Below are 24,439 nucleotides of genomic sequence, written 5' to 3'. Positions count from 1 at the left end.
CTTTCCACAATTAATAATGAAGACCAATTTATGCAGGTTGTGTTGTCAAATTGAAGGCACAGTTTGCATTTTCAATAGCGAAGTGAGTTCAAAAATAATATATTGTTGTCCAAATATAAAGATTAAAGATGATGATGGACTTCCATCAAATATTTGTGATAACTGCAATGACGACTTGGCTGCCTGCTATCAATTTATTCTTAAATGCGAAGCATCGGACAAGAAATTGCATTCTCAATGTTTGGCTTTGAAGGTGATATCCCAAGTTATAGCAGACCTTAACGTCTGCGAACCTAAGCTGGAAGTGAAGACTGAAGCCTGCGACAGTTACGATGAACAGTTTTACACAGAAGACGCCGATATACCACTTGAACAAATTAAGCAAGAGCAATTGCAAACTGATGAACCTAAAATAATCTCCCGGAAACGTAAAACCTACACATCAAGATCAAAATGCAAGGGAGTGCAGGCATATCCATGTGCAGACTGTGGCCGAGAATTTGCATATCCTTCAACATATAAGGTGCACATGAGATCCCATACTGATGAGAAGCCACATCCTTGTCCCACTTGTGATAAGAGATACAAGGACACCAGCGCACTGAAACGGCACATAGATAATGCTCACTCTCATGTACAAAAGAGGAGAGATTTTGTTTGTGAACACTGTGGCAAAGCCTTCTTTGCAAAAAAAGATGTAATAATTCATATGCGCACACACACTGGAGAAACACCATACAAATGTTCTATCTGTGGTGCTAAGTTCACACAAATCAGTGGATTACAAAGACACAAAAAAAGGCACTCTGGTGAGAAGAACCATCTGTGCACAGCTTGTCCTAAGACTTTTTGTACCAAAGAAGAACTAAAGAATCACCAGATAGTGCATAGCAATGTGAAAAGATACACTTGCTCTGTGTGTAACTCACAGTTCAAATACAAAAATAATTTAAGAAAACACATGCATCTGCACTCTGAATCCACTAACTTTGTATGTAGCTTTTGTGGACGTACCTTCAAACTGAAGGGGAACTTAAAGACCCACCTTGACTCCCAACACTCGGAGAAGTCCGGCTACTGCAATGTTTGTATAAAGCACGTCCCCAACATGGAGATGCACATGTGGAGGCACACGGGGCAGCGTCCCATCAAGTGTGAGCTCTGTGACAGCTGCTTCTTTGAACACAAGGCTTTGGCCAGACATATGAACTTCAAACATACTAAAACTGATAAATATAAGTGTGAATTTGAAGGGTGCAACCTGTCATACCCCTCTAAACCAATGGTAGACTTCCATTTTGCCAAAGTGCACTCTACCCACATCCCATTCCCTTGTGATAGGTGCTCAAGGGGCTTCTATAGGAAGAATGATCTTGCCAGACATAAAATAGGTACTCATAAAGAGAGACTAAGTTAGCTGTAAACCACCATGGCTTGTGATATTATTGTGACCAAAATTATAGTTAAGTGCATTTTGCATTTTTGCCCACCAAATATTATAAGAGTAGCATGTAAGTTTTAGCTTTAATCAATTTTATAACAAAACCAAAGATGTTTTAATTACAATTCATTTGTATGTAGTAAGTACATAATGTGTGAAAGTTGAATATAAATTTTATTTGACTGTATACTGACTTTGCTCACTTTGGCCAACCAATGTGCCCTGTTTTCTGCTTTTCTACCCTTCAATAATATTTATTCCAAAGTTTATATTTTGTTAACTATCTTTCAAAAACTTTGGCCAATTATGATTTTGAAAATGACCCAAGTTTTTCACTCTCGTGTTAAAATTACTGAACTGTTTTCGATGAAATAAAACCTGAGAAGTGGGCTACTATAAACCACTGTGCAGAAAATGGTTCCCTAATTATGTGTTGTTTTAGGTATGAATAAAACAACTTTATATGTTATACAATAGGTATTTAATTTGAGTGCTGATGAATATCATGCATGATCCATGATCCAAACACAAACCGTATCACAGTCCGCTACAGATTAGTAACTAAAGCTCTTGAACACAGTTGTGAACCAAAACATTAACAGATGACAATTGAGGTAAGTGAGGGTAAGAATAAATACTCCGTAAACTTCTGTACAATTGGCTAAATATAAATATCTGTAGACAGCATGTCAACCCCAAACGAAACAGCTCATAAACATTTCATAATAATATTCAAAACCATTTTGCTATAATTATATTATATCTGTCATCAACACGTGTTTTGTACAAAACAATAACCCTTATAAATACAATGTGAACTAGTTCATTATTTACATGAATCTATAAGTTTATAATATAGCGTAAATAAAAAAATAATAAATTGCACACATTACAATCAGATTTTTGATCCAGTCAAAACATTAAATTGCTGAATATAAATATCCATTAGACTAAATAATAAAGATTAAAATAAAAAATAATAATCGTTTGCGAACTTTATAAATTATGCAAACATCAGTCAACAACGTTAATAACTAATTCACGTTAACATTACAATAATATAATCGTTACCGGCCGCAGTCAGTCCTGCGCCGGCGCAGTCACACACACACACACCGCTCACACACACAGCGTCACGTCGCACTACACTATACAGCTAACTACAAATAAAACGTCGCAAAAATTAGCACCAGAGAAATGTAGGATACGATTAGTTGTATACGATCGAGTCGATGTCACCGATTACACTAGTACTATCGTTAGAGAATACTTAACGCTAAGTATTCGGGGACTGAAACTATAGTTACCGAATGCGGGCGATCCGTTATAAAAAGCTATAATCCTGGCCTACCTAGGAATAATTTGTATACGTCGACGGGCCGGCGTCGGGTAGCGCCGACGCCGGGCTCCGGGAATTTCTCTAGCTACTCGTGTCAGGGTCCCGCCCACCGCGGTCCCAGTCCGACAAACTAAGGATTTCATAAGAAATCGTGCGTACATACACCTTACTCAGTAGTAACATTACTATGTGTCCGAGTGTCCTCCTGCGGCGTCCGTGACCCGCACCGTGCGAGTCGCCGGCTGCCCCGCCGAGTGGCGGCGCGGAGCGTCGGGCGGCGGCCGTCAGTTGATGGCCTGCTCGGTCATCTGCAGGCACAGCGCGTCGAGCGAGGAGTAGTCGTGCGGCGGCGGCGCGGGCGGGCGCGCGTGCGGCGGGTAGGAGTGCGACTTGCCGCGCGGCCCGGCCGCCCCGCTCCACACGCGGCCGCGGGGCTTGGGGCCTGGCGGTTGTCCTACGCGCCATCTGCTGATGACAAATGAAACTGGTGTCAGACTTACTGGCTTCTGACTACCCGTAACGACTGTCGAGGATGTTAAATGACAGCCGGGACTTATAGTTTAACGTGCCATCCGAAACACAGGTCATTGGTATCACCAGAAAATTACTACAGCACGATATGAACGATAGTTCAATGACGTTATGTCTATTAAATTGTACAATAAACTACCCGCACAAATAAAAAGAGAAGATAAAATTAATATATTTTTTAAAAAACTTAGACAATTTCTTATAAGTAAATGCTACTATTCCGTTAACGAATACCTAAATGATAAAAATATAAAGACATAAACAGTCACACACACATACACACACACACACACACACACATATACGCGCACACACACAGCTTCCAAGTTTGCAGTGTAGATTAAGTGTTTAAATAAAAAAAATAAAAAAAAATTAAAATAAAAAAAAAACAACCTTTAAAATAAAAATATGTAACTTATTTGCCTATATAACTACTTTAGTCTTAGTTAACAATAATAAGTAACATAGCCGATAAGAGCTTCCTCTCTCCTATCCCACTTATTTTGCTGTGCCCGACAGGGTCCATGTGAACTATATATATGTAAGACTACCACCTAAGAATACACATGGAAAGCAAATAAAGTATTGAGTATTGAGTATTGACCTGTGCAACAGAGAGTTGCATGTACAGAAATGTTTAGCTCCTATCGTACCTGTTCTTGGGACAGCGCCTGTTGAGCGGCATGTCGGACACGTGGTGGAAGAACTGTCGCGGCGGCAGACGGTGCCGCAAGCCCTTCAGCGTCTCCTGCAGCTCGGGCCGGGTGAACGCCTCGTGGTGCAGCGCCTACAATGTACAATATGATAGTCTTACAATATATATATTTTTTAAGCTAATTCAGTCAAGTTAATGAAATGTAGGAACCAAAAAAGACCACTTGAAAATTTCCTTTTATCCCCATCAAACAACCTCTTTTGTTAATTTGCCCGATTGGATTTTAAGTCTATCGAAACCGTATAATTGTATAGTAATACTACCTTCTCGACGAGCCAGCAGTGCAGAGACATGGGGTCGACGGGCGGCTCGTGGTCGTCGTCGCAGAGCTGTGACGTCACGCGCATGGGCGGCGCCGGCGCGTTGCTCAGGCACTTCGACGCTGCAACACATACAACACGTTAGTGTAACCGCACGTGGCACAGTACTACAGCACATCACAGATATAGGGAGCTTTCAATTTATGCGTTTCTTGACGGCCGGCTGCGGTACCGAATCGGTGCATTACACGTACAGCGCACGGACGATCCTCTTTTTTCATATAAAACGCACGGTGCGGCCACAGTGCGGCGTCGGTACGACGAACGGTCGACAACAGGACGGCAACGTCGCCAAGCGTAACGTGTTCATTATGGTGTTGTTCTTCATCAGAGCCCATAGCTTGAGTGAGTGATGTGATGCACATGATGACATGACATACACACAGCTGTACGTACCCAGGTGCAGCGCCCGCACGATGGCGGCGGGCAGGTCGGAGGCGGGCGGCATGGGGCTGAGCAGCACGTGGCGCAGGCGCTGCAGCACATGACATACACACAGCTGTACGTACCCAGGTGCAGCGCCCGCACGATGGCGGCGGGCAGGTCGGAGGCGGGCGGCATGGGGCTGAGCAGCACGTGGCGCAGGCGCTGCAGCACATGACATACACACAGCTGTACGTACCCAGGTGCAGCGCCCGCACGATGGCGGCGGGCAGGTCGGAGGCGGGCGGCATGGGGCTGAGCAGCACGTGGCGCAGGCGCTGCAGCACATGACATACACACAGCTGTACGTACCCAGGTGCAGCGCCCGCACGATGGCGGCGGGCAGGTCGGAGGCGGGCGGCATGGGGCTGAGCAGCACGTGGCGCAGGCGCTGCAGCACATGACATACACACAGCTGTACGTACCCAGGTGCAGCGCCCGCACGATGGCGGCGGGCAGGTCGGAGGCGGGCGGCATGGGGCTGAGCAGCACGTGGCGCAGGCGCTGCAGCACATGACATACACACAGCTGTACGTACCCAGGTGCAGCGCCCGCACGATGGCGGCGGGCAGGTCGGAGGCGGGCGGCATGGGGCTGAGCAGCACGTGGCGCAGGCGCTGCAGCACATGACATACACACAGCTGTACGTACCCAGGTGCAGCGCCCGCACGATGGCGGCGGGCAGGTCGGAGGCGGGCGGCATGGGGCTGAGCAGCACGTGGCGCAGGCGCTGCAGCACATGACATACACACAGCTGTACGTACCCAGGTGCAGCGCCCGCACGATGGCGGCGGGCAGGTCGGAGGCGGGCGGCATGGGGCTGAGCAGCACGTGGCGCAGGCGCTGCAGCACATGACATACACACAGCTGTACGTACCCAGGTGCAGCGCCCGCACGATGGCGGCGGGCAGGTCGGAGGCGGGCGGCATGGGGCTGAGCAGCACGTGGCGCAGGCGCTGCAGCACATGACATACACACAGCTGTACGTACCCAGGTGCAGCGCCCGCACGATGGCGGCGGGCAGGTCGGAGGCGGGCGGCATGGGGCTGAGCAGCACGTGGCGCAGGCGCTGCAGCACATGACATACACACAGCTGTACGTACCCAGGTGCAGCGCCCGCACGATGGCGGCGGGCAGGTCGGAGGCGGGCGGCATGGGGCTGAGCAGCACGTGGCGCAGGCGCTGCAGCACATGACATACACACAGCTGTACGTACCCAGGTGCAGCGCCCGCACGATGGCGGCGGGCAGGTCGGAGGCGGGCGGCATGGGGCTGAGCAGCACGTGGCGCAGGCGCTGCAGCACATGACATACACACAGCTGTACGTACCCAGGTGCAGCGCCCGCACGATGGCGGCGGGCAGGTCGGAGGCGGGCGGCATGGGGCTGAGCAGCACGTGGCGCAGGCGCTGCAGCACATGACATACACACAGCTGTACGTACCCAGGTGCAGCGCCCGCACGATGGCGGCGGGCAGGTCGGAGGCGGGCGGCATGGGGCTGAGCAGCACGTGGCGCAGGCGCTGCAGCACATGACATACACACAGCTGTACGTACCCAGGTGCAGCGCCCGCACGATGGCGGCGGGCAGGTCGGAGGCGGGCGGCATGGGGCTGAGCAGCACGTGGCGCAGGCGCTGCAGGGCGCGGGCGGGCAGGCCGGCGCGCAGCTCGGCCTCGGCGCCCTCGAGGGCGGCGCCGCGCTCCGACAGCTTCTTGATCGACAGCAGCAGCTTGTGGCGGGCGCCCTTCGTCACGCCTAAACATACAAAACATACAGATTCTGCTCAACTAAATTGTACAACATTATATTACCTACTAACAAAGATTAAAATTTATTATGTCAATTTGAGCATACAGGATAATTGCTACCAAACATCTCTCAATCCAGCTCAGGACCTAAAGACTAACAGTCTGCTTGCAAACTACCTGTGTTGATATTTTAAAGAAAACTGCAGAATAGATCATAATAACTTGAATTAATGTTTCAATCTGTTTATGAAAATATTAAGAAAAAGGTTTTATCAAGTACATAACATAATATTTCTTTCAAATACATGACTAAGTTGAGGTAAAACTTTCAATATCCTCCAAAACACTGTATTTTATAAAAAACCCCAGACCAGTGAATGAGATGTACATATTCAATCAATGACACATGACTCATTGACTTTTAATTTGTTTCTGCAGCAAAGAACTTTTGTCTATACAGTAATGAAATGATTCAATTGAACTGTAACCTGCTAATATTGGTGAGTCACAGTCAAACCGACAGCACAATGAAACAATTTGTAACATAGACTACAAATAGTAAACATTTCGATGATCCTGGTACTATTACACCTACTTAGCAAGTCGCAACAATTCTTTGTAACTGTGATGAGGAAAAAGTTGAAGTTATTAATGCATTCAATTGCACACCAACCTTGATGAGAGAACAAAAAATATGTTATGATGACTCACCTAATTCCTCCAAGCACTTCTCGTCCATAGTCATCATCTGTTCGTAGCTCATGTTGGTGAACAGCCACTCGTACTTGTGCAGGCGCAGGCTCTTCAGCCACTGCGCTACGTTGGACATGCCCGGGTGCTTGCCGAAGTTGTGCGACCGCAAGTCGTCCAACCGCGTCTCACTACCCGTCGTACCGTACATTATACTGATAGGCCGTAACTGACTCAAACTGTGCTCACTCGACAGAGAGAAACTCCGAGGCTTCTGTACAAAGGGCTCGTCGCTCAAATTCTCCGCCGAAGACGACATCTGCATAAAATTACTAGAAGGAGGCGTCAAACTATTCGATCTCTGTGACTTAGGCTGAGCTATCGTCGCATCAAAATTTAATTTCTCTCCTTCTATACTAATATCTACATCGCGGCCGTTTTTGGAGAATGATTCCTGTAATATGTCAGTACTGTAGTGCTCTACAGAGTCTAGTATGCCTCGGAACTCCACGTTCTTGCCGATAGTCCGTCTGAATGTACTGTTTGTGCCCCAAATGTTTGAGTCTGGCATAAGGCAGGGGTCTATCCTTGGTTTCCATACGTTTTCTGTTCTGTTGCCGGCTATATAATTCTCTAGGTATATTAGCCATTGTTTTAATATCCTGAAAAGACAATTAATATTTAATTCAATGAAGGTACTAACTACAGGTCATCTGTTTACGGTGGGAAAGACTAATCAGTGATTAGTAATTACACAAACATTTTTTGAAAGCTCCTGAATATTAAGGAAAAGGTCGCGCATCTTTGGACGGTGATTATGGCAATGATTCACCTAAGAATAAGACAGCAGATTTTCCCGCTTACTAATCATGTCACCAACATGAGGGTACATTGAACTTTTTAAAAAAGTACCAACTCATACAGGCAACTTACCCTTGGTCGTGATGCGTAAGCGCGGGATGAACGAGTAAGTAACACAGCAGCTGTCGACACAGCTCGGGTACGACGGCGCTGCGGCGCGGAGCGTCAACACAGCGTTGTACTAGCGCCGGCGCAGCTGCTACGTACAGCTCCTTGCAGCGCTGGCTATCCACGCGCAGCAGAGGTAGAAGGCCTAGTAGACGATGTAGGCGCTCGCAGCCTGGGTATAGAGATATTACAAAGACCGTTAATTTAGGCTTCGGATAAGTCAAAGTCATTTAGGCCTTTACAAGCACATATGAATGTGAAAAATATGAATAAGTTTGATTCTAGTTGCCCATTCCAAAAGTAGCGTCTTATGGAGAATAACAGGCAAGAAACTTCATGGTTACTCTTAAAATAGTTTGGTATTACAGTTTGTATGTATTAATACATACTATAACGGCATGCGAAGATCATGTAGAATACCTAACTGAAGCACTGACACAAAACTAACATAGAAAACTGCAAAAGGATGAGTGTCTTGGTTAAAATAATTCAACATTTCTTAAGATTAATTTTATTTCACTATAAAATATGGTAAGCAAAACTAGCAACAGTGAAAATAAAATATGTTATAGAAAATATACAATTTTCAATCTTAAGTCACAAGCGCACCTTTTGCAAATGCTAATATATAATATACTAGACGTTTTCCTGCGGTTTCACCCGCGTCCCATGGTAACTTCTGCCCGTACTGGGATAAAATATAGCCTATATTACTCGTGGATAATGTAGCAGTAGTTTTTGAGCCTATTCATTACAATCAAACAAACAAACAAAGTTTTCCTCTTTATAATATTAGTATAGATTAAACAAATTGGATGGATATATACCTAATATAATTGCTATCTGATCTATATCACAATATTGACATAGGTACACTTTATACATAACCATACTTACAATCTATATGGCTTAACTGGCAGAAGGGGACATCCAAATTAGTGATTGATAAACAGGAAATGACACAAATGTTCAAACAATGTGCAACTGAGATAAAGTTTTGTTTTAAATTGCATGTTTTTTTACTTGACTTCTAGTAGATTACCCTCCATTTGATTTATCTATACTACTGTTATTAAGGTGTAAAGTTTGTGTGTTTATGACATCGTAGGCAATAGTCAATAACAATAATTGTCTCTGGAACTCCTAAACAGATTTTGTAATTTCACACGGGTAATCTATAGTATCTGTGTAAGCTGTGCAATAAAGGTATTGCAATAAGTTATCATTCATCACAGATCACAGATAGTGAATAAGTATCAACTATCTATGTAGTACATACAAGGAAAATTAGAAATAAATTCTGTATTGATAGTTAAATAGGCTTATATCGTTAATATAATATTGCAACCTTGGATGAACAAATGTGTGCTAACTTTTATTGCCTGCAAAATGTAGGTAGTAGGTAACTAAAGTTAACAATCTAGAATTCTAGGTAAAAAATTTACTTTGTCTATGTGTTTGTAGTGGCAGAATGGCTGTTTTAAAACCAAAGAAAACTTATTCTTACTCTGTGAAAGCGAGGGAGAATCATCAAAAATTTTGTAATTAACTTCACAAAATTGCTGTTCACATAAGGCGATGAAACAACTTGACATTTAAATTATAAAAATAAGGCTTGACCAAGGAAATACACCATTCACTGTCAGTAAAGATCCAGTGGACAACTTTACTGGATAAAAATATAAGGTAGTCTATAATGCTAAGCTCTTAGGGCAAAATTAAAATATACTTCGACTCTATGAATTAAATTGAAGGTATTCAGAAAGCTAGTCTTACTTTGTAAATTTTATCATTGACAATACTTAACTAGGAACATTCCAGGAGGGAAACATGACCAAAAACATGGTAGTAGATGAAAGTAAAGGTTCGTACCGTCATCGTCGTCGTCGCGCACTGTGAGCAGGCCGGCCAGCAGGAGTTCATCGTTGGCGTCGCGCTCCAGCCTCTCGTCCTCGACGTGGCTGCGCAGCGCCGCCTCCACCGCGCGCTGCACCAGCTTCAGGCCCGGCCACGGCACGCGCCGCGCCAGCGTGCACGCCAGCACCGTCTGCTCGCAGGCTCCCCATTGCTCGAACACCCCGGCTACGCCCCCGAGCTGCTCGTTAAACGTGCCGTTCATCGTGAAAACAGCATAGCAAACCCAAAATATAAGATTTGTTTGTGTTCTACACGTCAGTAGTACGTGACAGCTGATCGTATGGACACTATTTGACCCCTTTGGAGAGGAGCGGCACACGAGGCGATGACGGTGGCAAAAGGGCCGCGATTATGTCGCGTAACGGCAACGTTAATTTACTAATAAAATTACAGGTAGGTTGAAAAACATCAAAATTGTTTCTACGGTCAATAAGATTATCAAAATCCAAAATGGCCGACCACAGATAACAAACTGTTTGCTCGAACTTTTTAATGACATGAATCTTGTATAAATCTTGGATTATAAATAAGTCATTTATATTTCAGTGCCATAATTCAATAAAGATCGTTATCACCGCTATTATCAACATTAATCGTCAACAACGTAACATAAAATAATATATAAAGAAATACAGATAAATAAAGATTTGTGATATCTGTGTTCTAGTTTCACACTTTACAGTACTGCTACTGGACACTAGATGGCAGAAGATAAAACTTACACATTGCATTGAAACCAAAGGTACCTATGTATATAATTAAAATTACATGCGATTTTATATTCTATTAAATAACTTTTAAAAAAAATATATTTATGTAAATATTCTCAATTACCCACATACACATTTATATTTTTACGCGTCTTCTTTGTTGGGGGTAGTAGGTAGGTATTAATTGTTTGAGTGCTCTGCAGAAGAAAATACAATAACATTAAGTTCATAGAAGAAAATCATCTTGAAAACTAAATAAATAAAAAAGAAAAAGTAAAACCTAGGTAAGAATTGGGTGGCTTAAGTTTTCACATTTGATATTTGCATGGATCATCTTGCATCATTAGACAAGTTCATATAAAAAGAATGTTTTTTTTTGCTTCAGTAAGAGATCAGAGTGCTATGTGGTCTTTGTAGACTATTGTACAACAGTGAGGACTGTCTGTCGCCAAATCTTTTGAGCACACAGACCGCCTACGCTGACAACCAGGGCATCAGACATTTAACCTTAAGCTGTGGCACTAAGGTATGAATTTCATTGTGTATTATAGATGTGTGTTCGTTTGTCACTAATATGTCCTTTAACTAATAGACAATATAAGACGCAATACTTTAGAAGTTTAAAGGATTTTCTACGCCAGTGCTTAAGTAAAGTCGGCATGGAAGCTAAAAAGTGTACCTAATCCTTAAAACCGTTTTGAATGGCATTATCCATGCATATCTACATTATAATCTAAAATTGCATTATATTCGTCAGATCTAAAGGACATTATCTCGACACCTCTGAAGTTAGGCTCTCTGAATTCCTGCTCAGTGTTACCTAAGCAGGAATCCCCGGATATCTAGAAAAGTGTTTCAATGTGAAATCATTTTAACACACTGCACCTAGGTGCTTATAATTTTAATCAAAAGCTGTCATTATTCCCGCAGACTCCTGGTGCACATAACGGAACACCATCACTCGATGTTTGTCTCGCCCCAGTCACGCTAGTTACCAAATAATTAGCACAAGTCAACATTCCGAGAAATATTTCCAACGCAACATGCAAATTGTATAATCCGCTTTGTGTGACATTTGCAAACGACCGAACAACCCTTTTATCTAGCCCTGAAGACAATGGCGAGCTATGAGTTTGCAAAATACTACTTTCTCTGAGACAATATAACCGTTATTTACGCTTTATAATGGCGACTAGACTATCTTGAAGGTAAATTGTTCTTTAGAAGAAATAGTACGCTAGATTAAAGAGTTTTGAGACTTGGATGTTTAAAGTGCCAGGCTCCTAACAACGGTCCTATCCATGGAGGACTTACAACTTAGATACATGCTGACATCCTTTGCTTCGCCTCAATCGGCAATCAATTAAATACTTACCAGGAGTAATGAGATAAGTGCATAAACCTACATACACATATGTACTTAGGTACCTACTTATCTACAGGATGTGGGTACTTATTCCAACTGTTACCAGCTTATTGATTTCTATCATTCCGTCATTAAATCGATAGATAGGTACTAACCTAACCAACTAACTTTTAATAAAATCGAATATAGCTTCTACAATAATGATTTACCTAATAACAACGAGTGAGATAGGCGCGTGCGCAAAGATAACATGAATCCTTTCAACAGATTGTCACGTTGACAGCTTGTTGAACCCGTTCCCGCCACACGACCGTGTTGTTACAGCTACGTTCACGTGAGAAATAAATAGAAATAACAACTTTATTTATTTAATGGAACGAAATGCAACTTTACATGGGATATCGAATTTTAATTGCATACCTAGTACAGCAGATATGAACATCTTTGTAGCACCTCAATGCATGTCTTGTGACGTTATGATGCAATTTACCTACTTGAAAAAGTGTTTTGAAATCTTATTTTAACATCTCACTAAAAAGACTAACAACTAATTTGTTGTTATGTAGGTTAGTAATGTCCGCAAAAAAGCCAGGAACCACTTATAATAACTTCAAAGAATATTCATTCGCATGACGCACGCTTTCATACAAATCATCAGTGCGTTAATAATATCAACAACTGTCGCGGTTCGTAGTTTTTGTAGCACCCTATTATATTACCGCATGTCTCGTCCGACTTCCGATGTTCTATGGTCAAATGTAGTCTTAATTTGAGCTCAATTATAGATCCTATAATCTTCAGAGCCTAGTCTAAAACCCCACCTAGGTAGCGCAAAATAAAGACAATACATACATATAAATGCCCGTCATTACCTGACTTGTCTACCCTGTTTTATTGCCCAAAAAAGGAACTTAATACCATGAATAAAAAACAGCTTTCGGCTATAAAATAATCTTCGAACTAGACGGGATTATAATCCTAGGGCTATAAATAGAGAGTTGTAAACATTTTTGTTTTATTTCCAACAAAATAGATAAGCAAGTTAAGGTCAGGCCGCCGTAATCCAGGGATTAAAAGAAAATATTAAAAGTAAAGATTAAAAATGTTTGAAAGTTCTAAATTAGAGCGACATCGGGAAGTTAATCCACTAACCAAAAATTCTTTCGACTGGATTAGTACTAACGATGCGGGCCGATATGAATATCAATTATGTAGTAAGTAGCAACTTTTGAATTTAAAACATTGCTTTGCCTTAAAACTTTTGAATTTACTAATGATTAAAATATTTTTAGGGCTCCGTACCTCAAAAGGAAAAAACGGAACCCTTATAGGATCACTTTGTTGTCCGTCTGTCTGTCTGTCTGTCTGTCTGTCAAGACCCTTTATCTCAAGAACGCGTGGACGTATCAAGCTGAAATTCACATAAAATACTCATATATATTGTCCCTTTAAGCTGTGAAAATATCAAACTTCTAAGCCAAGCCAATCAAAAGATACAGCCGATTATGTCGATATTTTCAACAAATTTTCGACACTCGCAAAGGAATCAAAACCTACAGGATACTTCCCGTAAACTCAGAGTCTTGAAATTTGGCATGAAGCATTGTCATATAATGCAAATATAGGAAAAATTGCGAAAATCTCATTTTTTTAGTTATATAATATAAAAAAATGTGTTTTAATAAAATGAAACTTACTACTTTATTTCTCACGAACGAATAAAGGTATCAAATTGAAATTTATACCAAATACCTAGGTCTATTGTCCCTTTAGGCAGTGAAAAAATCAAACTTCTAAGTTAACGCGATCAAAAGATACAGCAGTTATACCGACACCTTAGACGAATTTCCGTCACACGCTAGGGAATCAAAACTTACAAGGTACTTCCCGTGAACTCAGAATCTTGAAATTCGGCAAGAAGCAACGTTATATAGTAGAGATAAAGGGAAAATTGCGAAAATGATAAATTTGAAGTTACATAAAATATTAAAATATTATTTTTGCTTACATGACATAAAATATTTTTTAAATAAGCAAAAACTTACTACCTACCCTTTTTCACATGAACGCGTAGAGATATTAAAGTTGAAATTTATATCAAACACTTCTTAAATATAATTGCCTCTAAACTGTGAAAAAATTTAAATCATTCAAAGGTCATTGGGCAACTTAGTATGGAAACCATACCCACGGCGGATACGAACGAAATATAGCACAGTATAATGATAAAGGCTCTGATTTACTATGGCATTAGTCGCATCAATGTGAACCATGGGAATCTAGAGAAAATCAGGTGTAAACATCAAATATTTTCCTCATTTCAATGGGGAATTTAAACGACCAAGTTTGAAGGATTTGAGAAATCATTTCATTCATCTTTGTAGTGAAAGAGTATACTCGCCGTTTATTTCCATTGTCATCAGGTCAGGATCTGATGATGGAAATCCTGATAAATCGAGGGCAACTATCAGAAATTGTAGGCATGCATAGGATTAAAACTTGATTCTCAGATGTATGTCTGGTGATACTGTCAAACAGTGAAGGTTTAGAGCTTACCTGATGATGGAGACGTGAGAAAGTCGAGAGAACTCCTCAACAGTATGTTTTAGTTACGTCGTGTTTGGGCTTATATTATTCGTATTGACGAGAACTTTTCACAGAAGTTAAAAATAAAAACTTTTTACAAAAAAAAAAACAACTTTTAAAAACAACAAGAAAACTGTTTATATGCATCGGTCTAGATCTCGGTGGTTAAATAAATATAGATGCATCCTCTAGACACCGACTTCTAGACCGATGCACCTAACATCTTTTTAATTTCTTTCTTGCTTTTGTTTTTGCTTTTTTATATGTTTGAAGTTGGATTTGTTTGTAAAATGCTACAAAATAAAATAAAGCCGACTTTATAAAACAAAGAAAGGGACAGAATTACACTTTTGTCAAGGCTCTAGAAACGTAAAGCCAGCAGCCCCGAATCCTACTCTCTAGCAGTCGTTGTTACAATTCGACAGTTACAAGTCGTCAGGCAGTTTCTAAAAAAACCTGAAACTGGGGCTCGTTAGGTGATTCATCCCTCAAAAATAAAAGATCCCATTAGTAGTGAATTCTCATCACCTAAAATAAAATAAGCTCCAACACAAGGTTACGTTATAAATTGTAAAAGAGTTCCCATAACTATATCTGATCTTTGCTATCGATCCCACAATGGCAGTCAAGCCTATCTATGTGGAAGGTCTTCGCCAATACGAATAAAATAAGCCCAAACACGTGGTAGTTGCAACATACCGTTGAGGAGTTCCATCGACTCTCTGTAGTCTCCATAATCAAATCAACTCCAAACCTTCACTGTTTACCAGTACCCACAAAAATACACTCACATGTCTGGTTTTGACTCGATGCGTGCCTACAATATTCAAGAGTTAGCCTCGATTTCTCAGGGTTTCCAGATCCTCATCAGATCCTGGTCATCCGAATTGGCATCTTCCTTCTTTATGAAAAGTCTTTAACAATAAAAACTAGCATTGCAACCTGTACAATCCTCTGAAACTGCTTGTCTTTTATATTTTTCGATCCTGGACATTCGTCTCCATGGAATTTTAATAAAATATTTATATTCAAAGAAACGTCATATTCTCGACACGACAAAACTACTTTGATTCATGTCCGCCACTTTTTACAAAGCGGGTCAGATATGCCCAATGACCTTTAAGACATAATAAGTTATTTTCAATCAGATTTCTGAATGATGACTATAAAATGTTGTATATAAATAACTTTAATAAAAGAACTTTTACAAGGTACTGGCCTACTATTTTAGTTATATTATAAAATAAAAAATATTAATTATTTTGACTCTCACGAAATTATCATAACTATGATTGTTCTAAACTGAACGGTTGGCGCGAGACTCACTTTTTATCTATACAGGATTTGTACGGAACCCTCGGTGCGCGAGTCCGACTCGCACTTGGCCGGTTTTATTGAAATAGCGATTAGATGATGCTAAAGTGCCGATTGATGTTAAAGTAGGTATCTATAGGTCGGAAAAAATCTGAAGCTGTCTGAACTGTACGGCACCTATAGACACATAGGCTTATGACTTTTTACGTGCCTGGCGGCCGGCGTCACCGAATGCTACTCAGCAGTAGTCGTTACAATTCCGCGTCTGAGGCCGTCAGGCGGATTTCAGAAAACTCTGACACAACAGCTTGTCAGGTGATCAAACCTGCAGCTTACTCGATAAAAAGAAGATTACACTGTTTTCTAGAAAAATCCAGAAAGCCTCTTTTTCCTAATAATAATAACAGGAACGTTAACTAATGTAAATGCGGAAGGGTTCTGCAATTGACAACCAAGTGACGATCTAATCCTTTCCCCGGCTTTAAGCTATAGGAAAATACCCCCTATTTGTTAGGCAATAGAGCTGAAAATAACTGAAAGTGGCTAAATCTGATGCAGCTGTGACCAAATGGTGTTTGTTCCGTTATACAATCCGTTCATTTAGATGACGCGGGGGGTGACCAATGTGACCATGGTCAGCGTCAGAATTGGCGAATTATATATCTATATTTTTTTTCTGTAAAATAAATATGGTTCTATTTCATAACATTATCCAAATAATAACAGTTAACAACAGTTAACTATGACAGAAGTAGAATTGTTTTCATTAACATGCGGGCGATTTGATACCTATTATTCATGAGAACCAGATCCATGACTTAAAGGCTAAAAATGAAAAACTAAAAAAAAAACTGAGGCCGCGTAATTTAATTTAAAATATGGTATTGTGTACAACTAATTAAGTTAATTACGATTTTGTCTGTTTTCAATTAAAGAAGCTAGATAGGTACTCAAATCTTTAGTTAATTATTGTTATGTCGCTAAAAAAGTTTAATTTGCAACCAAACTCGTAAACAAATTCATTAAGGGATTATTTTAAAAGATGTGCTTAATTAATATTTTGACCAACTTAGCTAATTACAGTTAATACTCGCCTCGAATTTCACTATAACGCTATGTTCATTTACTCCATTCAAAAAACAAGACGAGCCATAAATCACCCACACTCGGGTCCGTTAGGGTGGCTACCTGCATTCAACCCTTCCACCGGGGGTGGTCACTCAGGCCCCGCCTCTTTTTAGCGACACTCGCGCGCCAAAATAGATCACCATTCGTGATTTGCACGGCAAGTGAACAAGTTGTCAAAATGGCTCTGTGGACTCCTTACGCGCAAGAAGCTGCCCTGGACTTGAGCACGCACGCGGTCAAAGCGGAGAGAGCATCTCCGCTTCCAGCCAGCAGTGCTCCACAGTCCCCGAATCTATCAGGATTGTATCCAACATACGCGGATTCCCAGTACTACGCCTCGTACCCATACCAGCCCGTGCCGTATGCAGTACCTTCATCGATGTCTCCTGAATCAATCGGTAGCTGGTCACACGGCAAACCAAACGCGCCATCTCCGCCTGACTCACCGGAATTCTACGACTCAGAATCACTGTCCGATGACGTGGAGTACCAGGCGTTTGAGCGAGATGCCTTGCGAGCGATGGCTGAGAAGAACGGAGGAACATTGTTGGGGAACAACCCGAGAATGCGACGAGCTGTGCAGACCAGCCAGGCTGCTGATGACTCGTATAGGAAGCAAAGAGAGAGGAACAACTACGCTGCTAAGCAGAGCAGGGATCGCAGGAAGCTGAGGGAAGTTCGGCTGGCCTTCCAAGTGACGTATCTGAAGAAGAAGATGGCGGACTTGCGAGCGAGACTAAGCGCCGGCGTCTGTGGGCGCTGTCGACAGATCTGCGAGTGTTGAGTGAACATGCCTTCAGTGATTGGACTACTGTATGTAGCTGTGTTAGAAATAATCTTGTACATAGTTGTAAATAGATAATATTCTGTAACCTGAAAGTTGCCTGTACCTAATGTAGATTATATTGAATAGAATGAAGTTCCTAAACCAAATGATTGAGATTTAAGTATTTAATAATGAATTGAATGAATTTATTTTGTGCAATTGTGTGAATTAAAATTTTTGGTAACTTTGTATAAATTGACCATAGTATATAAATATAATTTATAGACGAATTTATGTATCTTTTCTTCACTCCGAATCTCCCTTTCAAATAGAGGAAGTAGGATAGGTATATGTATCTATTTACTTTAATATTTCAAAATTTCCTAACTTAAGATACGCCGATATTCTTGCTATAAAAAGAAACATTTATTGCCTGGGTAATAAACCACAAAATCCCACATTTTAAACTTAAATCCCTAAAAAAGGATTAATCCCTAAGCCCTAGACGCTAAAGTTGCAACTTTCTTGCTAGGAAATAATACAGTCCGCAATAAAATGATTTTGAATGGGGATTAAAATTTCCCAATGTCGTTTATACTCGCCGCTACTTATTGCACATGTTTTAGTCGGTAAAAAGAGTGGCAATTATGCCATCGTCGTTTTATGAGCAAAGCCGGGGTATTAACTGTAGCTGTAGCAGGCAGCGTCGGGGATTAACTATATAGCCGTTACCTGTTGTTTCAATTCAATTGTTTTAGTGTTCTGGAATTTTTGCAGAAGCTATTTATTGTGTACAAGATTTATTTTAGATGCCTCGTCGCTAAGGGATGATAATGTTATAAAAAAATTGTAGTCGTAGAGTTTTGCATTTAGTTGCTGTCTTTTTACCTTGAGCTATTTACCTAAATTAAGTTAGTAAATAATTAAGATAACTTAAAGCTTAAATTTGATTTCATCTTTTAAGGAAGCCACTTAAAACTTAATTAACTGTAGATAAAAAAAGTGTGTAAACAAACCTATGCACATAAAACATCCCCGCGTACCTATTGGTCGACAACAGCACGTGTCTACACCCTGCGCAAGCGCATGCCGCGCCCATTCGCGTGTGTTGCACAATGGCGTTATGTTAACGCATTATACAATACAAACGATCTATGTATTCGTTTTTTTTTATAAATAATGTTTAACCTACACTTATTTGGAAGCCGATCTTAACTGGTAGGCCTATTATTCTTCTTCGTCTTTTGACACAAGATCATTTCATTATGTTAATGGGCTCCTTCTGATTTTATGTTAGGTACCTACCTACAGCGTTACTGCTGTTCCTTCGGCACGTGTTGAACTCATATTTTTGTCGGTAGGACGGTACCATGAAACCCAATAGCATATAAGATAGCAATCACCACATCACCCGTCTTCCCGGCTGGGTAAACATTCGGCACGAGGACGGAATGATGAACAGATATGTCAATCAGTCAAGCGGCTGATCATTCTCTAGAAAATAACTGCTAAATGTTGCAGTTGTTTTCTACGAACTGCGTCTTTGCAATGCTAGCCTAGCGTCCTCGCGATTAAATACAAAACTACTAAAAGTATTTCTATGCAGTTTTTGCCAATACATAGAAATTGCTCGTTCGACTTCAGTAGTTGTTTCAGTTTTAAATAGCCCATCTGTCGGGGAAGTTGTAAGTAGTTCTCGTGGCGTGGGCGAAACCCTGAGAGGAACCTAAAGCAATTTAAAATGATCTGTGTGAAGGTGGGTTATTCGTTGCAACAAATTTAAAGTAACTTTTAGGCAATTTGTTTCGATAAAAGTAAATAAAAAGTATGACAGTAGGGACCTAAACTACCTGATCATGAATGACTTACAGATCGTCACTGTTCATAAGTTCTTTCGTGCACCAAAAGTCCAATTAAACATATCTAAACGGATCAATACTAGCTGAGCAGCATACGAGTAGGCAGGAAAACATGGCAAACGCAAGGGTTTATATATTGCGCTGGCGAGGGTCGCTCCCTCGCTCAATTAGTGCGTCACCCTCACGCTATGTGACGAGCTCCTACTTGATCATGGCTGGCGGTTGAATGTACATTTACCATTTATCTGATAGTCAGGATATAGTTGATTGACTAAGAACACGGAGTAAAACTAGCTTATTTTTAGAAACATGTCATGGTTCTGGGTAGATCGTCAAATCGAGACCTTTGTTGAGTTTCAAACACCCAATGATTAGATCCTATATTTTGGGCTGGATAACAGCCAAAGATACATTTGTAGGCATTGACATACCTAAACGGATAAGTTGAAATGTAATATGTTTAGATATATTCGTTCCTAGACAAGTTAAGTAATACCTACTTAGATTGATTTCATAGGACAATTATATATATATATACTTCCCCTGCCGATTTCGGCTATGGTGACTGCTTTCAGTTATCATTGAGAGAAGAGCTAGGATGATCAGCTCTTCTATGCGCCCTTTGATTGCTGCAGTACCCTATTTTATGTGTAAACGTGCGCGAGCATTGGCTGCACGTTAGGATACCGTCCACGTAGTTATAATGAATGGCTACTGGTGTTTTAGCCTTAAGAGCATCACGCTTCGCATCCAGTGCGGATTTCCTTTGCTCTTCGAAATCTTTGATCGATTTGATTTGTCTAGGACAATTATCCCTTTAAGATGTACCTATTAAGAAGCGTTATGTTTCTCTCGTGCATCTTGTTTGTAGGAACGTATGCATGTCATCAAACTCTTTATCACCTTAATATCTATAGAACGGTCTACTGGTTTGCTATAGTCAGACACTAATGGATAGGCGGAAACTTTTTGTATTAGTTGCGCAAATGTCTCACATAGGGGCGGCATGTTGCATTGTGCAACATTTCGTGACATGGGATTGGTCGAATCCGTTTATCCGTATGAGCCTATGTAGAAAAGTATTTATTTACCTACCTGAAAAGTTAAAGTTGAAGTTGTAAATAACATGATTTACAAGTGTGTTGATTTCCATTCTCACAGAAGTGAATAACAAATCAACACAAATCAAAATAAATAAATAAACACGAATTACTCAAGAAAACGCATGTAGTACCTACTCGTGAAATCTTCAAAAATCAACAGCCAGAGTCGGATTAGTAAAAAAATATTGCTAATCACGTCTAGAGGAACCTCCCTGTAAGATATTATACTGAATCAGTCAATATTGATAATTCCCCTTTTCACTGCAGTACCGTTGTTTCGTCGCAAGCTACGGAGAAGGCTATTGTCTTAGCGCTTGCGTTAATCCTTTGCGAATGGTGCGAGTTTGCGCATTGTACAGTTTCAATAAAACATTGCTTTACAACTATAAGCGCCTTGTTCTACGCTTATTTTGTATAGCTGTCTGAAGATTTCGCTTTCGGCGGCATTGACTTATTTAGGAGTTAGATTTTTTATATGCTCACAATTTTAGATAAGAGAGGCAGAAGTGTGGTAAAAGACCAACCGTGGCAAGCGTCTTTAATTCATGATAGAAAACGTTAATTACATAGGTACCTATCTACTCTGAATAATGCCTAGTAGGTTACCATAAGGTAAGGTAAATATTTAGGAGCCTAAATAAATATTTTCTGCAAGTAAGTATTTTTTGCAAAGTGCCCTATACACGCGTCAAACGGTACGTAGGTGCCTATGTATGCACACAGCACACCTTGTGATTCCCGTTAATCTAGTTCCGCAAGGCGTGAGCAGCCAGTACAATAAAAATAATATTAGATTGTCGAATAAATCAATATCACCGCATCTGTGAATTTACTACCAAACATCGTGTTGCAAATATGAACCTTATACCAACGGCTTAAGGTGTATTTTGTAATGTGTGTTGGAGATTGCAGGGATGTCAGCGGGCTGTCAATGGTTGCGACACCCCATGTGAAGGGGTGCAGTTTATGTAATAGTTGGGATAGGGGCGATTGTGTTATGCTCCCTATATACTGCGTAATGTTATAGTTTGTTTAGTTTCCTTTTTCCGTGATGTAGAATCAGCAGCACGGAAGTTGTGAATGAATATTTCAATACAGGTCTTAGGTGTAAATAAGCTAGTTTTGTGAGGTTGTGATTAGAGATGCCACGAATATTCGGCAACTATTCGGTATTCGGCCTATTCGGCCCTTTTTTTACATACGTACTATTCACATTCATTCATTCATTTTCGTATTGTAATACGTACTATTCGGCCGAATACCGAATATCAAAACAACCTATTACAAAAAAAAAAAATGTGATGAGTAAAAACCAGCTTTTCAGCATTTGTTGGTAACAAACGATTACGTTTTTCGTCATAAATGATGTACCAGCTTCTGAAAATAACCTCTCACTATACACGCTACTCCCTGGAGAAGAAAGATAAACTTTAGCGAATTTCGACAGGTTTGGGTACTGTTTTTCGTTTGCTGACCACCACTAAGGATCAGCCTTCCGATCTAAGCGGGAATAAGGAAGACAGGTTGCGACTTGTCTCTTTATTGTTTACCTACGCACGGCGCGGCACGTGCTCAACAACATGTAGGTACCTATTTTGCGCCGAATATTCGGCGCTTCGGCCGACAGTGCTGCCGAATATTCGGTATTCGGTATTCGGCCAAATCACTATTCGTGGCAACTCTAGTTGTGATCCTTCATCTGTGCACTACACAGGCTAAGAATTATAATCAAATAGTCAAACACAAGAGAAACAAGTACTATTTGACAGATGAAAGCATAAGTATAGTGAGAGCTCAAGCGATTCCAGCTATTTAGTTCTAACAGTACCTACATTAGATTCAAAGAAAAATACTATAAAATCCCGGAAGCACACATTATAATTATGCCTGTACCTACAGCACAACTGCGCCACTTCCCGTTGTGCGTCGATCGATCAAGTTGTCCAACAGTGGTGTGTGGGAAAGCAACCCATTCACATCGCGCCTTTGTGCCGAAGATTGATGATCATATACTACGATCGCACTGTTGATGGACCAATCTAATTTATATTTAATCACTTTCCTAGAAATTGTAATTATATTTTGGTATACCTAGTTGCTGCACATAGCATATTTAGAGGAAATAATGTTTAAATAAATAATATATAAGCGTTAATTGGTGAAGAAAAACAAAAATATTTTTATAAAGCATAGTTTGAATCACAGCTCATTGAATCGCTTATCAATTTCTCCATTGCTGTCTTAAAACATTTACAGAGAACATGACTTGCATGGCATGCAGATATCTATATCACAAGGGTATATAGTACAATGTACGGATTTTCATAATGATAGAGGTAGCTTCAAAAACGTCATAAAAGAAATAACCACCGGACAGCGGACTTTCAATTAGCCAACGACAGCCAGTCCGAACAATTACATCAATAACAATATTCATACAAATCCATTTCCGTAACATCTCAGTTGTCCACTCACGCGCATGTCCAGTCGCGCCGCGCTAAAATCGTCCATGCGACAATAATGTCGCAACTGTCGTCCGGCAGTCGCATTGTGTATGTAACTCTTTACTGCGATTATGATGTCACGGTGGTCCCGTGAATAGGGATATGTTACTTAGCTTATTCAATGGCCGTTTTTATGAATATATGATGTATTGAAATTGTCTGGAAGTATTGAGGAGATAACTGTCTAGGTTGTATTGTTAAAGCTTCAAACTAAACATAATTGATCCAGATATTGGCTATATGGAAGCCATATTTACTTATGGCCATCTATGTACTTAATTCCTGCGAGTTTCTTCCTACAAAAATATTGCAACACTAGGCCTAAGTTACTTATAATTTTCTCCCTAAATTCCTAATCCCAATTTAATCATCAAACGAACCACAATAGACCACCGAATCCTAAATAAACCCCACACAGTTATGCGGGCACTAATTTTAAATAAATAATCCTTAATACTTTTAATCTTCAAACAAGTAAAACAAAAGACGGAATTAATTTGCCGACGGTAAGCGGTTACAATAAAACAATATTGTTTACATCTTTTGAGCAAACTATAATCTGCAATATTTCTGTAAAGGGTTTTTCTTAGTTGTAAAAATGGCTACTTCTTTATGGCGGGCAGTAAAATAATGCACCCGTATTGTAAGGGCGGTTTATGGGTGTAAGACAATGACATGCGCAGGAGTGGACACGCGTGTATTGTGTAGGTAATGTTGTTGGTGTACCTAAACGTTTTGTTATAGTTGCGTTTTGTTGTTATTGTTTGTAGTTGCGTAGGTGATTCATGTGAACGTGGACATTGCATAAGTTTTAAGCGCCATAGATATGAATGAAATACTATTATATGTAGGTTCCCATGTGAATTTAGTCGTCACTGTTTGGCATGTAAATAATATTCAAATATATTCCAATTAATTTAATTATTAATTGTAGAAGATGCATGCATCAATGTTTTAATATCAATTCTCATTAATGTAAGTACTACAATAACAAGTATTCAGTGAATGA

General features: G+C 40.6%; 3 protein-coding genes across 7 annotated transcripts; 2 read left to right on the top strand and 1 right to left on the bottom strand.

The window, feature by feature from the left end:
- The first annotated feature begins 16 nt into the window (after nt 1-16).
- On the top strand, nt 17-1,628 carry LOC124636263 (zinc finger protein 888-like). The gene has a single exon (XM_047172266.1). The coding sequence runs from the start codon at nt 17-19 to the stop codon at nt 1,415-1,417; it is 1,401 nt and encodes a 466-aa protein (XP_047028222.1). The 3' UTR covers nt 1,418-1,628.
- A 275-nt stretch (nt 1,629-1,903) lies between these two features.
- On the bottom strand, nt 1,904-10,585 carry LOC124636260 (protein Smaug). Of its 5 annotated transcripts, none has more exons than XM_047172259.1 (7): nt 10,050-10,580; nt 8,142-8,349; nt 7,230-7,870; nt 4,743-6,525; nt 4,290-4,408; nt 3,965-4,098; nt 1,904-3,248 (listed from the first exon to the last, which is right to left on the bottom strand). In XM_047172259.1, exons 1-7 carry the CDS (start codon nt 10,294-10,296, stop codon nt 2,862-2,864), a joined length of 3,519 nt encoding a protein of 1,172 aa, XP_047028215.1. In that variant the 5' UTR covers nt 10,297-10,580; the 3' UTR covers nt 1,904-2,861. The 5 variants fall into 5 exon arrangements, with proteins under 5 accessions (XP_047028215.1, XP_047028216.1, XP_047028219.1 ...); XM_047172260.1 differs by having other exon boundaries at nt 1,904-3,245; XM_047172263.1 differs by having other exon boundaries at nt 1,904-3,245; nt 6,325-6,525; nt 10,050-10,575.
- Nucleotides 10,586-17,376: 6,791 nt separating this feature from the next.
- On the top strand, nt 17,377-18,077 carry LOC124636620 (hepatic leukemia factor-like). Its single transcript, XM_047172786.1, has one exon. It carries the CDS (start codon nt 17,377-17,379, stop codon nt 17,980-17,982), a length of 606 nt encoding a protein of 201 aa, XP_047028742.1. The 3' UTR covers nt 17,983-18,077.
- The last annotated feature ends 6,362 nt before the right edge of the window (nt 18,078-24,439 follow it).

The sequence above is a fragment of the Helicoverpa zea genome, chromosome 14 (genome assembly GCF_022581195.2).
Source record: "Helicoverpa zea isolate HzStark_Cry1AcR chromosome 14, ilHelZeax1.1, whole genome shotgun sequence".
Taxonomy (NCBI): domain Eukaryota; kingdom Metazoa; phylum Arthropoda; class Insecta; order Lepidoptera; family Noctuidae; genus Helicoverpa; species Helicoverpa zea.
This window is presented reverse-complemented; position numbering and strand designations above follow the sequence as displayed.